Below are 15,964 nucleotides of genomic sequence, written 5' to 3' on the forward strand. Positions count from 1 at the left end.
AATCTATATGAAATAGTCACAACAGAAAAAGAGACAACGCAGATGAATGCGGCACATCACACGTCAACATGCGTTTATCTACTTGACAGACAGGAGGTCAGGATTGTCCTAAAGGTTGCGTTACTCGCGACCGCTGACAGCCGTACGCCGGCAGGCCGCAAGTTCCATTCGTTAGGTGCATAAAACATGAACGAGCGGCACCCAAACGCATTACTTATGATATCGCGTTCGCATACAAGTTAGTCGACTTTGAACCATCATAGTTCGCGCAGCGTGGGTGCCACTCGGTCTCGGCATATAATATTGCGTGCGATGCGGTCGCCAAAGGTCAATACACTTTGGAGGCGCACTAAACGCATAAAAGGATATGCGTTTTTCCCACAAAATACTTGAATCGATGGTGGCATCCACAATTTTGACGTTCTTTGAGGGTTTGATCTCATTGTTTCCAACTATGGCCTAAAACTGCCGATTGGTTTCTAGCCACTGAGGCTTCATTAGGATCATTTATGTCTTGAGGGGATGAATTTTCGAACTGTTTCGATTAAATTGGCCACCTACTATCGTCAAGTTTTCCCCTACACGACGTTTGAGCTCAGGAATATTCAAGCGTAAGTCGGCGTCAAGGAACTGGATGTCATTAGCGTACATAATCATCTGTCCATACGGCAGATGTTGCGTCAAGTCGTTGATAAAAAGAAGGAAGAGGACTGGGCCCTGGGTTGATCTCTGGAACACCCCGTGCGTGACATCAAGAACGCTGGTCCCGCCTCGTAACGAGTGTGAGCGACCCTGCAGTCACGCAGCAAACTACGCGGCGTCAATCCCGTGCCACCCCAGCGTTCCGCGCAGACAGCCGTGCCCAACGCTGTCAGACGCTTCAGATTGTCGGCGGTAACCAGTGACGTCACCATGCCTTTCTCCGTGTTTTCGGTCGAGTACGTGACAGCGTCGAGCATAGCCGCCTCAGAGGAGAGACCCAGACGGAAACCACACTGCTGAGGGCATGGGATGTGATGCAACGACAAGTAATCCATCAGCTGGCGTCACACCCGCGTTCGCGGTTTGGAAACAGCTGGTTAGATGGAGATCGGTCGGATTGTTGGAGTCACTGGGATCACGTTCCTTGTACAGCGGCACTAGTGTGGCGGCTTTCCACTAGTGTTGCACCTTGTTAGTTACGAGTGAGCTGGTAATGAGAAGGGGATGAGGCTCACCACAGGAAAAGCCGCTCTCAGCATACGATGACGAGCGGACGACACACCACACCGTCCGCTCCATATGCGCGGGATGGCCAATCATCCGCAATGCCGCCTACAGCTCCGGGGTGCAGCCGGGCGCAGGGGGGGGGGGGCACATCGCTGCACACGCGCGGCGGGCGCTGCGAGAGGGTCTTCCCAGCGTGGGACGCGGCCAGGGCGCCCGCCGCGCCCGGGCCCACGGACGCAAAGAACTGGTTCACTTTGTCGGCCAAGTGTAGATCTCCTTCCCCGGGATCATGGTCTTTGGCTCGGGTTGTGGAGATCGACGATGGGATCCTAAACCGACATCCGAGCGTCCTATTTGTCGATCATAGATCCCGCCTCATGGATCGAGCTCCCATCGGCATGCAGAAGGTCGAGACCCAGGGCACCACGCCTGAGGCGTCTCGCGGACCGGACCAAGATCTCCGAGGGCTCTTGTCGTGCCCGGGAAGCAATCACAGACGCTGCGATCAGATCGTGACCGCTGATGTTGCAGGATTATGCTCGCACAGCGGATGTCGGCTTCGGTTCGCAGGTAATGATGTGATCGATCGGGGTTGGGCTGGATCCGGGGTGAGTCAGAGAGCTAATGAGCTGGCTCAGTGACAGGTCACCGACTAGCTGGATATAGGGTGCTACTCAAGGCTTATCGGAACGTTGACTATCGAAGTTGGTGTCACCCAGGATGTAGTTTGGCTTGTCTCCTGCCAAGACGAACGCCAGCTGACTGCGCAGGTTATCGGCGACTGGGGCTGTCCACCAGGAGGACGGTAGACTGCGCCGACAAGGGGAGACCTCCGGCAGTTCAGCTGGAGCCAGAGAGATTCCAGTGAAGCAGTTGTGGATGGCACGGACAGGGATCGGATGACACGGACGGTGTGTGATGGTGACGTCCCCACCAGATCTTCCGGTCCGTCGATCTCTCCCACACATGACTTATCCGGGGAGCAGGAGCATGCGATCGTCCATCATCTCAGTGAGCCACGTTTCTCCGGAGCCCCGCATGTTCAGTCGCTCTGCGGCAAGCAGGTGGCTCGCCTCGTCCAGACATTTGACGGGGATCTCACATTCAGGTGACCCATTTTCAGCGTGATGGTGGCTACGGAAGCATGTCGCATCTCTGCTGGCCGGGTTTGACGAGTCGTCTGCCAGGCGGGCGAGACAGGCGGCGCACTCTACCCTTGGCTGGTGGTGACGGATGCGATGGGGAGCGAGCGCCCATACCTTGGTCGCATGTTGGATCTGGTAGCATGTTCCGTGCGGTGGCACGTACCCAGACCGGCCGATGTGACTTGTGTCCCGTTTGAACTCCTCCATGGCGGCGGCACTTTTGAAGGCCGGGTCACTGCAGCGAAGCTATTACCGAGTCATTCGGCAGGGTGGTGACGGTGCCCTGAAGCTGGAGTGGAGTCTGTCGTGAATAGGTGGCGCTAGTGACCAGCCCACCCGACCTTGCTGGGTCGCGTGAGGAACAGCACGAACGGCTTCGCAGCAGCCCAGCTGTGTTCAAGGTCACTTCGGGCGTCGCCGGTTTTGGGGTCGGGCGAGCCGGAATGTCAGCAAACGTGGGGGTAGGCGAGTAAAGCGGACACGGCAACACCACTTGCAGGGCGTTGTTTTTCCCGTAAGGTAAGATGCTCACCCACATGGCACAACACCATCTTCAAGAGTCACTGGTAACATTGCTAGGATACCGGGACTTTTTTAGAGGCTGCAGGCGTGTGCCTGATACTGAGAGAACCAAACAAAATGTTTCATGTGATCCGTCCTCCCGTCCAGTATCGGTCTGATCTACCCCGATGATCTCGGCGCATGATATAAATAGATGTGAAATGTGTTACGTTTCTAGCGACATAGCTAAACTATTGCAAATAGCCCATATGCCTCTTGAAATTAGTGGTCACAATGCACTCGACTATATGCACTCAACACAGTGCATTCCGTTCGAGGCTGGTTTCGACAAGGGCAACATGGACGCTCATCGTTCATGTTCTGGTGCATACATGGACCGGACAACATGGGGCCTCCTCAGTTATTGTAGGAAGAGACGTCTTCAAGGATGGGCACGGGGTACGTCCCCCTAGTCAGATGCTCACATCTGCTAAGTTATATGTGAAGAAATGTCGACAGCTTAAAATGCAAGGTGCGCGAATGACAATGGATAGATTAACAACATGTGTCATGATCTCCGCCCGAAAACGCTGGCGCCGCGGTACCCTAAGGCGGAATTTTTACTGAGCGATCCTAACCTGCGCCTCCTCTTGCCAAATTCTCCACATGCAGGCGGCAGCACCACAGAGCCAGTTTGACGCCTTTCTCTGCTCTGGTTGGCGAGAGCTGACGTAAAGCTCCAGAAACGCCCAAAACGGCTGGTTTCATGGTTTTCGCACGAGCGCGCGTGACCGCCTGCACACATCAGCCCACACTGTTGCCAGTACGGTCGTCTGCTCTCCTCCCCGTCATAGTGTGTTGGTTTTGTGCCGCTGCGACGCAGGGCCGTTGGGATCTGGACCCGCTTTCGACCCGCGTCGCACAAATTTCTCGCACATTTCGCCATTAGTCAATTTCACGGCTCTACTGCTCATCGGCTAAGTTTCTCCAATCGTTCAAAGCGCATTGTTTTGCGGAAGTTGCATATGGACCCATGATGTGTAACCTACATATGATATGAACCTATGATGTGATTACGTAAAAAATATTCTGAACTTTGAGAAACACAACAGCTCATAAAAATTGAGCTTATTGCTTCTGAAAACCGATGAAATTATTATCGGTACTTGCAAGAAATATCATTCTCTGGAAACCAGAACGATCAGACTGGGGCGCACAAGTAGATAATTTCCTAGCTTCTCAAGCACTACTATGCCTGCAGACACGCACCTACTTACAAAAGCATTAGCATCACCGGTTTATCTCAGTAGTCTACCAATGACGTACCCACATCTCATTTGCCCCCAACAATTACGCGCGCATTTCTCAAAACGAATCTTCAACGCCACACTCACGCTTGCGTTGGCTTACACGTGGCCGCCGCGGCGCGCGCTACCCCGCCCGCTGCCCGTCACCTGAGCTTCTTGATCTCCAGCTTGAGCAGGCGGATGTCGTTGATGCGCTCGCGGTACTGCTGTTCGCCCTTGCTGAGCGTGCTCTGCTGGATGCGGATCTTCTCGTACAGCAGCGCCAGCTCGTCGTTGCGCCGCACCAGTTGCGTGCCCAGGATGTCGCGCTCGGTCATGATTTGGCTGATGTCCTTGCGCTGCCGGCTGCGCTCCGCGTCGCCATCCGCCAGCACCTGGGCAGAAGACACGGGACAGCTGAAGGACGCCGCCGACACGACCCAGGGGCTGCTCACGGGCAAGAGCCAGGCACTCAGGCGAGCCGTCCCATGGCGATCTCGCACTCGCTCGCTGAGACCGTGTTCTCGAGCAACACACTCTAACAGCGAACTCGTGCCAGTGAGTGACCTTTGTCAGCTTGTGGTGTTCCATCTCCATGCCGGCGATCCTGGCCTTCATGTTGACGGCTGAGGCTCGCTGTTGTTCGAGGTCAAGGATCAGTGCTTCTCTGTCCTTCTGCACTTGGAGTAGCGCTGATGGAACACGGGGCGGGGTCACGTCAAACACTGGTTAAGTCACGACAGATCGATACGAAACCAGAAGAGGCTCATCAGGGCTTTTAAATAGCCCAAAGGCTGAATGGAAAGCTACAAAAATGATAAAACAGTATTTACGAACAGGGGTGCTGCCAGGATTCTCTTTGGGCGGAGGCGCAACTCAGTGAGTACACTTCGCGCTGATTTTTAACCAAAGCATTTCATGCAATATTTGCGGATAAATAGTTTACGAGATGATTTTGTTTACGAAGCTCGTCTAAACCCGGCTTTTTCCATACCAAGCTGTTCTTTCGACAGTAGCATCTCTCGTGCGGCAGTTTCTTCTTTTAGTTGGTCTATCTGGTGCATGATGATCTTGAACTTCCTCTTCATCTCGGATACTTCGTTCTGCAAACAGGGTTATATATGACTGAAAACGTAAAGGCCATGAAGCAATCGAAGGTCAGGTAACATTTATTTTGAGCGTTGGAAAAGAAAGCGTGAAAGGCGCGTGGAGCAAAAGGGTAATGCGCGTGCTCCATTGATAATGCATTAGATGCTGCTGTGGCATCACTACGACCTCACACCTTGTAGTTAGTTGCCCACAGAGTTGAACAGCAGGGCGATCATTTTTTTCTACCGACACTGGCACGGTTCCAATTCAGGTATTTGATTTGAGAATAAAGTCGTTTTCCATTTGAAGCAGCAGATGACCACTGGGTGCCCTATCCAAAGGAACAGCACTTATCCGAATCAAGCGAACCGACATGTGACAGCCCAACAAGTTACCTGCGACTCAATCAGGTTCTTGCTATACAGATTTCGGTCGCTTCTGACAGCTTCGTAAAGACTTTGTTGTTGTTTTAGTCGTGAATCGGATTCAGCAACTCGCTTTTTGAAATCAAAAATCTCTAGCTCTTTCAATTTAATGTCCTCCACCAGTGCTTCGTTATGTTCAGTCAGTTTGCCTGCTTCATGGATGAACCTGAAAAGAAGCGCTTGCTGCCGGCATTGCAAAGCATTCCTTTGAGCACGTGCGTGGTCATCCTGCGTAGGAGCAGGGAAGAGGGGTCCTGATTTACCAGTTTTCGTTTGAGTGAACTCTAGCTCTATGTTGCTGCATCTAAAAATTAATTTTGGAAGGACGTTCGTTCTATATCCTCCCAGGGACTGGAGATAAATCCATGAAGGCATCGCCAGCGGGCAGAACATATATCTGCGTAAGCGGCATCCCCGAAATGGAGCCGAATGAAACCTCAGCATCCTCTTCTAACGAGACAATCTCTCGAACGGTCCGGATGAAGTTCGCTGCATACATGCGCCTACAAAGCGAATAGCAAGCACATCAAGTAAAGGAATGGAGAGGAATGGCACCTACTTATCACGATCCCTCTGCAGCTGGGCAATGATGAACTTCTGCTTGAGAATGGCGTGCCGCAGCTTCCCAGTCTCCTGCTCCAGCTGCTTCTTGGCCTGGTCGTGCAGCCTCAGAGTGTTCTCCTGTATTTTGCATACGTCTTTGGGAACCGGGAAAGGAGGCCATTGGTGCCAGTCATGTAATTATCCCACTAAGGCTCCAAATGCATCTGAGGACGTTGAACTGAGTCATGTACGACTTGAATAATATGCAATCAAATTTGCACCACTTGCGAACATGCGTATCCTTTCAGCGAGTGAATCTAACAGAGCGCGTCCTATCTCTTTAGATGTTTTTACCTTTCCAAACACCGCTGCGTCGGTCAATGGACATCACCAACTCAGAGCAACAAGGAGGATGATAGCAGCGCATGATATTGAATATCAAACACGTGGTTGGTAAAACGTGCGCGCCCATCCTTTGACGCGGGCCCGCGGCCTCGTTCCTCTGCGATTTCCTGCACCACCTACCCTGCGACTTTAGGATGCCCTTCTTCAGCAGCTCGCGCTCGTGCCTCAGCTCTTCCGTGGCCTTCGTGTCGGCGTCCATCTGGTGGTGTGTGTCCTCCAGCTCGTGCTCCAGTCGGCGCACGGTGGCGAGCGCCATCTCCTGCTGCGTCTCCGCCTGGCCCTGCAGCTCCTCCGCCGAGCGGAGCTTGCGCGTCATGGTGTCGCGCAGCTTGGTGAGGCGCAGCACCTCCTGGTGCAGCGCGGTCATCTCCTCCTCGCGTTCCTGCGGGGGGCAGGCCCGGCCGGACGGCCTCAGCAATAGGCCGCGGGGCTGGCTTCCTCACTGCACTCTCAAAATCCTCCGAGATTCCTGGGATTGGTCAGGAAAACGTGAAATAGCCTGCATTCTTGCACCACATCCATGCTCTGAAAACGGTCATATTTGAGCGCCTGTCGCACATAATCGGGAGCCGCAACACACCGTGTGGCAACCAGCAGGCCGGGGTGTAGCATTTAAGCACTGAAGATACCTTCATTTCAGTGGCACGACGCCGGTTCTCCTGCGTCAGCTGATCCATGTTCAGCAGGGCTGCCTCGTAGTCCTGCTTCAGGCGCTCGTGCTGTTCGGTGACCTGCTCGGCCTCCCGTATGGCCGCCTCGTTCATCGCCTGCCAGCAGGCACAGCAGCGGGTCACGCGTGACACGCTGCGGTAACGTGGCGTGACGCTTCAGCCGGATATCGTCACACGGTGTGCTGGCTGGCTGGCTGGCCCGCTCAGGCGATTGAGTCGGTTGAATGGGCTCAGTTTTATCGTTTGACGGTGCGACGCAGCCAACATTTGCGGGCATGTGAATGGGGCTTAGGCTGTGCACCAGGTATTTGATAGGGCTGAATAGACTGCGCTTCGTAGAAAAGAGTGACAAAATGGTCACGGGTCGAGTGATTATCGGCGTGGAGCGGGGAGGGGCGAGAGAGTATTAACTCCCCGATGTTCTTTGTCCTTCCGCCGGCGCCAGCACCAATCGCGGGGTGTTTGGGTTTGGCGTCCTAGATCCACGGTCTTGATCGCTGACTACTCGAGTTCATTTAAGTGTACTGTTTGAAGTGTACTGTGTGCTCCCTTGAAAACTGGCTTGTCCTCTCTTGCGTCAAATCTTAACGACGGCCCTACTGTGATTGAAGAAGTCACAAATTTAGAACGCAGCACTGCGGAAACGCCTCGATCTCCCGGCAAAAGTTAACAAACTGTCTGGAAAACTAACCTTTTGCTCCTTCAGTACGGCGTTAGCCTTCTCCATTTGCTCTTGGTTTTGGCCAAGCTGTGTCTGATATTGTCTGCAACATCGGAAAAGAGCTGACGTAGCGACATTTGTCGCCTTGTTAAAACGATCATCAGATATTATTTAGCAACGCGCATTACGCGGCGTGGTGCGAGCGAAGTGACGACGAACGTGCGAGTCACCAGTTATCACCTCGTAGATTACACCAATACCTAATCTTATGAAGCCAGGCCTTTTGAATTGACGATACTTATGGGCATGATCAATGCGTTGGAAATCCAACCATTTAAATAGTTCAAAAGGCGGCGGTTCGCCAACGATTACTTCCGCGCTAGTTTTTGGCAAAAGACACGCTGGTAGGGATCGGAATGACTGGCCACTAGTCAAACGCTGTTGACACAGCCAAGTGATGGAGAGTAAACACCACGAGCAAAACGACCGTGCTCCAAAATTGTCAACTTCGAGCTTGGTCAGGTCCTGCCAGCTCGGTCGACGATATTGATGACTCTGTGATGATTAGGGTCCAGAAGCGGTGGCTAAAGTAACGTGTAAGACGCAAGTGTTTGGGTGAATCTTCGTCACGATGAATTTGGCTACGTGCTTGTGTAGTTTCCGAGACTCGATGGCCCCCGGTTTAGCCTGCTGTACTCGAGTGCGGCTTCGGAGAAGGTGATAATGGACGCTTCCTGGTCGATTTCTGGCGCGCCTACGGGTCAGGTAATTCTGAGACCACTCGGTTATTTTCAGAAGGTAAATCGGCAGTCAATATGCCGCTGGCTTCAAGCTTTCATCGGCCCGTTGACTGCTGTCTGACTGCTTCACTTAAAACCGTCCCAAAGCGGGGGATCCCTCGGCTGCACTCGGGAGCGGGTGCAGCCGTCGAACCAGCCGACCGCACACGTCGAACCACATTCCCACCACGACTGCCAGTGCCATCCTCAGCCACCATGTGTTTGTGACCGCTGCAATACAGGGTCATCGACGTCTGGACAAATTTTGACATGTATCGAATATCTGTTTGCAAGCATCAAAGTGCACGCTTTGCATGTTAACTTGAATGAGGAAGGCCAGGTTTAGTAAAAATTGCGCATTTTGCAGACAAATTACCCGCCGTCAGATTGCTTGCACGCAAATATCAAAAATGGCATCACAACCTTTAAAGATTACCACGCCATATAACTAAACACTGGCTTAGAACTGGGAGCAGCGTTGACAATACATCAGCTTGCGAAACAAGCGGGATGGGCTTCGGTCTCAGCTGGCAGCTGAGAATCAGCTCAGAGAACTCAGCTTTGGCAGCTGAGTTCAAAAACTTCTCCACTGTCAAATGAGACTCCCGGCTTGCGACCCTGTTCGTAACTAGCTCTGCCAATCGCCCATATCGTTAGAGACCCCTGCTGGCGCTGGTCTACTGAACTCTTGGACATGTCTCAGTGTGGCCTGCTGGCGCTGGTCTGTGGACTCCTTGACATGTCTCAGTGTGGCCTGCTGACGCTGGTCTGTGGACCCCTTGACATGTCTCAGTGTGGCGGGCCCGTCTTGAGCGCCAGCTGCCGGACGTCTCGCGCCGACCCTGACCTGAGCTCGGCCTGTTTGGCCTCGATGTCGGCCCTGGCCGCCTTGAGGTCACGCTCGGCGCGCTCCTTCCTCCTGCTCTCGCGCTGCAGGTCACTCCTGTACACCTGCGGCAGAGCGAGACGCTCGTCCGCCCCGCAGAGTCGATGCACAGGCCGAGGCGTGGGCAGATGCTACGCAGGTATGCTGAGACAGGCACCGCAAGTCTTGAAGGCCCTCATCGCCTATGGCCTCGTAATACCCGTCGTGATCGAGACTGAGTGCCGCTCAAAAAATATTATTGAGTATTACAGTGCAATTTTGTGACTAACAAAATTAACAGCATCGTCCGCAGCAACCATCCACTGAAGTGGATGCGAGGTATCAGTACGGAAATCCGGGAACTAGCGTCTCACGGTGAGTGAGAAAAGCGAAATTGTGGCCGCGTCAAACCTACTTGCAATGCTACGACGCTGGGAGAAATAGCGTGCCCGTATGTGTCACAAAAGCTAGCAAGTGAGCTGAATTCTTCGCCGGGAACTTAAAAGCAAAGTCGACAATTTGACATGTCCGCTGCAGAACGCATCCGTTGGCGGGCCAGTCCGCGCCGCTTGCCTGCATCTCCTGAGTCATGTTCTGCAGCTTGGCGTCCGTGTCTTGGCGAAGTTTGTCGTTGTTGTCCTGGCTAGTCATGAGACGCTCCAGCTGCTCCCTCAGCTTGTTCACCTCCGCCAGCAGCTCGTTCCTCTCTCGCATCACCTCGGCTCTCGTGTCGGTCAGCTCGTCCATCCTGTCGGGCGGTGGTCAGCTGTGTATTCTGATGGCCAACATTGGTCAGCTGCCCGACAGCAAGCCCCGTTACTAGACGGTTGACGATGCTCAGCTCTTTATCGTATCAGAACGCATCGGTTAGTTGCTCGCCCCGTCTTAAGACACGGTCAGCTGCCCATCTTGCTGATCGGCATTGGTCAGCTGCCCGAGCTGCCGCACAGCATCAGGCAGCTGTTTGTCCTGTCGCGCAGCCCCGGCCCGCCTTCTGTCTCGTCGCACAGCACCAGTCCGCCGTCTGTCCTTTCGTGAAGCACAGGTCTACCGTCTGTCCTGTCGTACAGAACTCGCCAGCTGTCTACCCTGTCGTACAGCACCGGTCAGCTGTCTGTCCTGTCGTGCAGCACCAGTCAGCTGTTTGTCTTGTCGTACCGAACCGGTCAGCTTTATGTACTGTCGTACAGTACCGGCCCACCGGCCCTGTTGGACGCGACCGGTTCTCCCCCAGGCCTCACGCCTCCTGCTGTTCGTTAGAGATCTGCTCGCCCTGTCCGGCTAGCTCGTGCAGTCGGCCGATCTCGCCCTGCAGCGACTCCATCGTCTCCTTGGCCTCCTGCTCTCTCTCGTGAGCAAGGTCCACCATTTTCCACGCCTTTTCCACCTCCTGCCGGCGACAGTGTAACCCGCTGCGATGGCGGTCCAGCGTGGTGGCGTCGTGTCGGCAGCGTCATGCCCCGGTCAGACACATAAACATTTGAACGACAATTCATGTGCGATTTCATTAGTTTCGCTGTTTGAAGTGGGAAACATACGACGCTTAATTGGGCTGACCTACATTTGGAGGACTGCTAAACTATCTATTCCAAAGGGCAAAGCTACATGAAAGCAGTCATCTTGTAAATCATATTGAAGCTGAGTAACCCTTTTAACTAATTGAAGCATGCATGGGCGTAGCGTTGCCTTGGCATCACGCGAGCATTGAATGCCACCGAAAAGAGCAGCTGCCTGGCCTTTGATCATTTCGAGTCAGGATGAGGGACGGACATCTGCAGCAGTAGAGCGCGATCCACTGAGAGGTCACCCCGCGACCTCTGGCGGCAGTTGCGGTCCTTCCGCGGCACGCACCCTCTTCAGCGCGTCGATTGTCTGCTTGTCCTCGGCGGCGAGCTTGAGCGCGGTGGCCACCTCGGCCGAATGGGCGGCGATGTCGGCCTGCAGTTCGCGGTACTTGTCCATGAGGCAGCGCTCGTTGTGGTGCGACCGCTGCAGCGCCGAGTGCAGCTTGCCGTATTCGATGCGGAACCGCTCCAGCTGGGGGTCCAGCGACAGCTCCTCCAGCACCTGCGGCACACGGCAGCCGCGGGTCTGTGACGGCCAGCTGCGAGTCGGGGACCTGGAGAGGGCAGCAGCGAGGTCGCCTGAACAGCGTGTCAGCAGTCTGGAGAGGGGAGAGTAAGGGAAGCCACTGCGGCCGGTCACGGAGGCCCACGTGATCCGCCTGCGGAGGCCTCCGGGCAGCGACTGATGGGCTGGCTGTGGCCCGGTGCGCTCTCTGGCCGCCATGCTGTTGGGGGTTAGATGTGGAAAGATGGCTGCGAAATAGATTGGCGTTTGTTTAACAGGGGCGGGGGACCGCCGTTTCAACGTTGGAAGAGCCTCGAATTCGACTCAGTCGTAGGGCTAGGTGATGACGAAATTGGTGTGTGTAACCCATCATTAAATTGCTTGTCATCCGCCTTAAAAAGTGCAAAAACTTTTTATTTACTTCTAAGTTCACTCACCCGTTCTATTTCCATTTTGAAGGGCATCGCATTGCATGTTATAACGCTGCATGCTCCAAACATACCTCCTCGAATTCTAGCTCCATGTCGCCAAAATTCAAATCGATATCCAAGATATCCTGACTGGACTCTTCTTTTTCTTCGTCCTCGGCGCTCGCCTTTTCTGTATCCTCCGACTCATCTTGTTCGGTGAATGGAGTGGTGGCTTCAGATCCAAAGTTACCTACTCCGGCCGAGCTGTGCTCCTCGATAGCCTGCTCCTCCCTCTCCTCGTCACCCTCCGGCGTCACCGACTCCATGAATTCCTGAAAACACCGCAGACACACATGGACCGTGATCACAAAATATGGCTATGCTAGATCGCGTTGCAAATTGGTTTGTTGGTTAGATTACGCGAGCTGTGACCAGAACGCAGCCACTTTATTCATTCTAGAGCGAGCTGGGACGAATGTTTGCTTTCCCTACCACTAGTCGATGAACTAATTGACCCATCCATCCAAGCAATATCCATGAATGGCATCATGCGATGAATTTTTGGAATACTCCGCCTCAAAAACGCGTCTTTTCTCCCAAAACAAACCAGCTGGATGATAGATCGCGCCGTCGTGTAAAAAATGCATGCCATCTTAAAAACCAAAACATTTCGCCGTGCATTCAATCAGTTTACAGTGTCATGCCTTCCTTTGAATTCACTCACGCTCGCATTCTAGCTTCCTTGGCTTATTTCCTACGCGTTAAAGCTGTTTGGGGTTTCAGGCGCTTAGCGTTCAAACGGTCTGAAGCGGCCGACGTGAGCCTGTATTCTGCAGCGCAAGCTCAATACACCAGAATGCTCGGTCCGGTGCGTTCTGCCCTCTGATGTCACCTGACCTTTAGCGCCGCCGCCGCCGCCGCCGCCGCCGCCGCCCGCCGTAGGCCATCCCGGTCAGAGGTGACTATTGAGCTCCAGAAGCGGCTCGGGGGCCACCCCGGTCAGATGTGACTATTGAGCTCCAGAAGCGGCTCGGGGGCCACCCCGGTCAGATGTGGCTATTGAGCTCCAGAAGCGGCTCGGAGGTCACCCCGGTCAGAGGTGACTAGTGAGCTCCAGAAGCAGCTCGGGGGTCACCCCGGTCAGAGGTGTCTAGTGAGCTCCAGAAGCGGCTCGGGGGTCACCCCGGTCAGAGGTGATAAGTGAGCTCCAGAAGCGGCTCGGGGGCCACCCTGGTCAGAGGTGACTAGTGAGCTCCAGAAGCGGCTCGGGGGTCACCCCGGTCAGAGGTGACTAGTGAGCTCCAGAAGCGGCTCGGGGGCCACCCCGCCGCGCTTGGTGGCATCGAAAGGCCACGAACCAGCTGAGCTATCGGAAACGAGCTTTTCGACGGTGCTTTCGACTTTCCGCCCAAACAATTGCTTCATATTACAATGGCAGCAAGTTTCCACCCAGGCAACTCACTCCATGACGGTTAACCCACTCCCTAGCTTGTAACGTCAGACCGATGCCTGGACCGTATGGTCATGGCGGACGACCTGACGGGTGCAGCCTATATATAGCATGGCAGCAGACAGTGAAAACCCTAGACGGATGTATTGCGCTGCGATAAAGGAACAAATGTAGCATGCATGTGCCATTTGTTTCTCGACGAGTGTTCGTCTGTTCTAAATGGCCCGTGAGAGTTGTGACTGCGGGCAAACTTAAATAATGTAAACTTCCGTCAGAAGCCTTTAGATTCGACGAAACAATCACCAGGACTCACGTCTGCAGACGACACACCTGCACAAGGTGCAGACGGCAAATAGGATATACAAGATAGAGCTGAATGTAGACAGCCCACTATTAATTGCTGAGCCCTGGCACATTTAAAGCGAACTGCCGTCGCCACTTTCAACTTACCTCCTCTTCCTCCTCCATAGCCTCTTATGATGTCACAAAACACTCTTTCGTAATAGATGTATGCAACTCGTTTGGCTGCTAGTAAATACCCAAGGTAAGGCAATGCAAACTGTTACAAGGCCCTATAAATAGCCTGGCAGACGGTTTTTATCAGTATCCATCCGTAAATCTGTGGCACGTGGCAGGCCTTTCATGGGCCCTCGCGAAAACATTTGTGGAAGATGGAAATTAACAGCGGCCATTTGAATAAAAGACGCAACAGCATGACAACACAATAAAGCGCCGTTTTAAGCACTGCTTGCATTCTTCGACTTTTTCTATTTCAGTGGAGTGACAGCAGCCCAACTTTGATGTTAAAGCCATATTTATAGACATTCTTATCACAGCCAATCCTTATCAGACACGGCAGACTCCGCCCCAGACATTGATGTACTTTGGCCCGCCTATATCTATTTTTTATATTCCTATTTAGCGACCGCCTACATCGCCAGTGCCTAATTATGTTCATCATCGCCAGTACCTAACGTAACTGTCACAAGCCACTATACTGCCTTTCGCCAGGTCTATTGGTCCTGATGATCTTACCGTCAGAATCATCAGCAGAGCTTCGAAACGCCTACTGCCATCGTCAACGCGCGTGTACCGATCTGCACCTTTCTAGAAATGCCGACGAAGCGACCCTCACGTCCGCTACTGTCCCGAGCGCCCGCAGTAGCGGCAGGTGGGGACGATCACACGCACCGCGGCACGAGCAGTGGGCTCTGTAGAAATGCGCTGCCCTTCACATTCATAAGTCGGTGCCGCAGTTCCAGCAAACTATGCCGAAGCATTTGCTATATGCCTACTGAAACAATGCAGGGATCTTTGCCGATACCAGGAAATGCCGACGTATAGTGAATACATCTACTGAAAGACTGCAAGTCCACGGCATCGCCAGTATCAACTGACGCCCGCGGACCTGTGCCGATGCCCAGACCATGCGGCTAGGCTTCCGCACACAGGCGCGGCATCGGTGCCAGGTTTTGCCATTCGCAACGCGTGGCGTTCACCGCAGACACTCCCATGGAGCCGCTCGAGCCAGCCACGGGCAGGCCCAGCTTTCCGCACCAGCGCACTGACCTCCGTTTGTTCATGGATTGTGTCACCGCGTGGTATGATTTGTTCCGCTGCGCCTCCGCTCAGCGACGCCACGCCCATTCCGACAGCTTTCAGACTGTACCGCTAGGTGGCAGGCCGATCGCGCATTCCTCGGCTGCTAATTCAAGGAGCTCCGCTGTCATTGCAGCATGACTGCATCTGAGGAGACAGCGCCGGATCAAAACGAATTGTGCGTGTTTTGTTATGATAAGCATTTTTTTGAGGAATTGCTTTGATTGCATAACTTTCAGTTTCAAAGACAGGGGCAAAGGTATTGTTGTACTGTTAGCAGCCCACATGCCTGCACAAAAACATCGGAGCGCCTGCAATTTTGAAAGTCACGTTCGTAGCATAATGCTTCCATGACGCCGCACTGAAAATCGCGGGTGCGGAAATAAAGGCCAGAGATCAAAGCGCTATGAGTCATACGCAGTGGCGGAAGCAAGGAACAAAAGCTTGTGGCAGAAACCGCATCCCGCGCACGCAAATATGTGATCACTAATCAGCTGTGACATATCATCGGCTGCTTCTACGTCTTAGTCGCTCGCTCAAGTATCGTCCAGCGTTGTCATCTAAATGTCGTCTTCTGCACGCCCCTGTGCTGACGTCACGAGCTTGGTGAGTGCGATTTATGTTCCCTTTTCACCCGACACCTGTGCGGTGCGTACATACTGGCGTCTGACACATACCGCGCTGCTCGTGCGGCAAGGTGCAACAACCCAGACTGTTGCTTTTGCACTTGCCCGCATTGATTGGGGCACTACTGCGTACATTTATTGCATGCAATCAAGCAATTAATGCACCGTGTACCGGACGGAGCAGAGGCCGGTAGCAACAGAGGGTCTTTTTCTCCATGGCAAATGAGGGC

At 53.6% G+C, this 15,964-nt stretch overlaps 1 protein-coding gene across 1 annotated transcript; it reads right to left on the reverse strand.

Moving 5' to 3' along the window:
* Positions 1-4,305: 4,305 nt before the first annotated feature.
* LOC119090195 (cilia- and flagella-associated protein 58) lies at positions 4,306-14,039 on the reverse strand. The gene is made up of 14 exons (XM_037212984.1): positions 13,960-14,039; positions 12,152-12,391; positions 11,431-11,646; positions 10,821-10,969; positions 10,153-10,327; positions 9,562-9,665; positions 7,966-8,038; positions 7,233-7,370; positions 6,724-6,985; positions 6,215-6,353; positions 5,626-5,821; positions 5,136-5,244; positions 4,709-4,833; positions 4,306-4,536 (listed from the first exon to the last, which is right to left on the reverse strand). Exons 1-14 carry the CDS (start codon positions 13,975-13,977, stop codon positions 4,306-4,308), a joined length of 2,175 nt encoding a protein of 724 aa, XP_037068879.1. The 5' UTR covers positions 13,978-14,039.
* Positions 14,040-15,964: the final 1,925 nt, after the last annotated feature.

This window comes from Pollicipes pollicipes, unplaced genomic scaffold, assembly GCF_011947565.3.
Source record: "Pollicipes pollicipes isolate AB1234 unplaced genomic scaffold, Ppol_2.1 Scaffold_3087;HRSCAF=3621_pilon_pilon_pilon, whole genome shotgun sequence".
Lineage (NCBI taxonomy): Eukaryota > Metazoa > Arthropoda > Thecostraca > Pollicipedomorpha > Pollicipedidae > Pollicipes > Pollicipes pollicipes.

Excerpts from the sequence above, each read along its gene's own strand:
- LOC119090195 (XM_037212984.1), bottom strand. Across the intron at positions 7,371-7,965 it reads CCGTACTGAAGGAGCAAAAG|GCGATGAACGAGGCGGCCAT; the intron begins GTTAGTTTTCCA and ends GCCTGCTGGCAG. Across the intron at positions 5,245-5,625 it reads AGAACCTGATTGAGTCGCAG|AACGAAGTATCCGAGATGAA; the intron begins GTAACTTGTTGG and ends CCCTGTTTGCAG.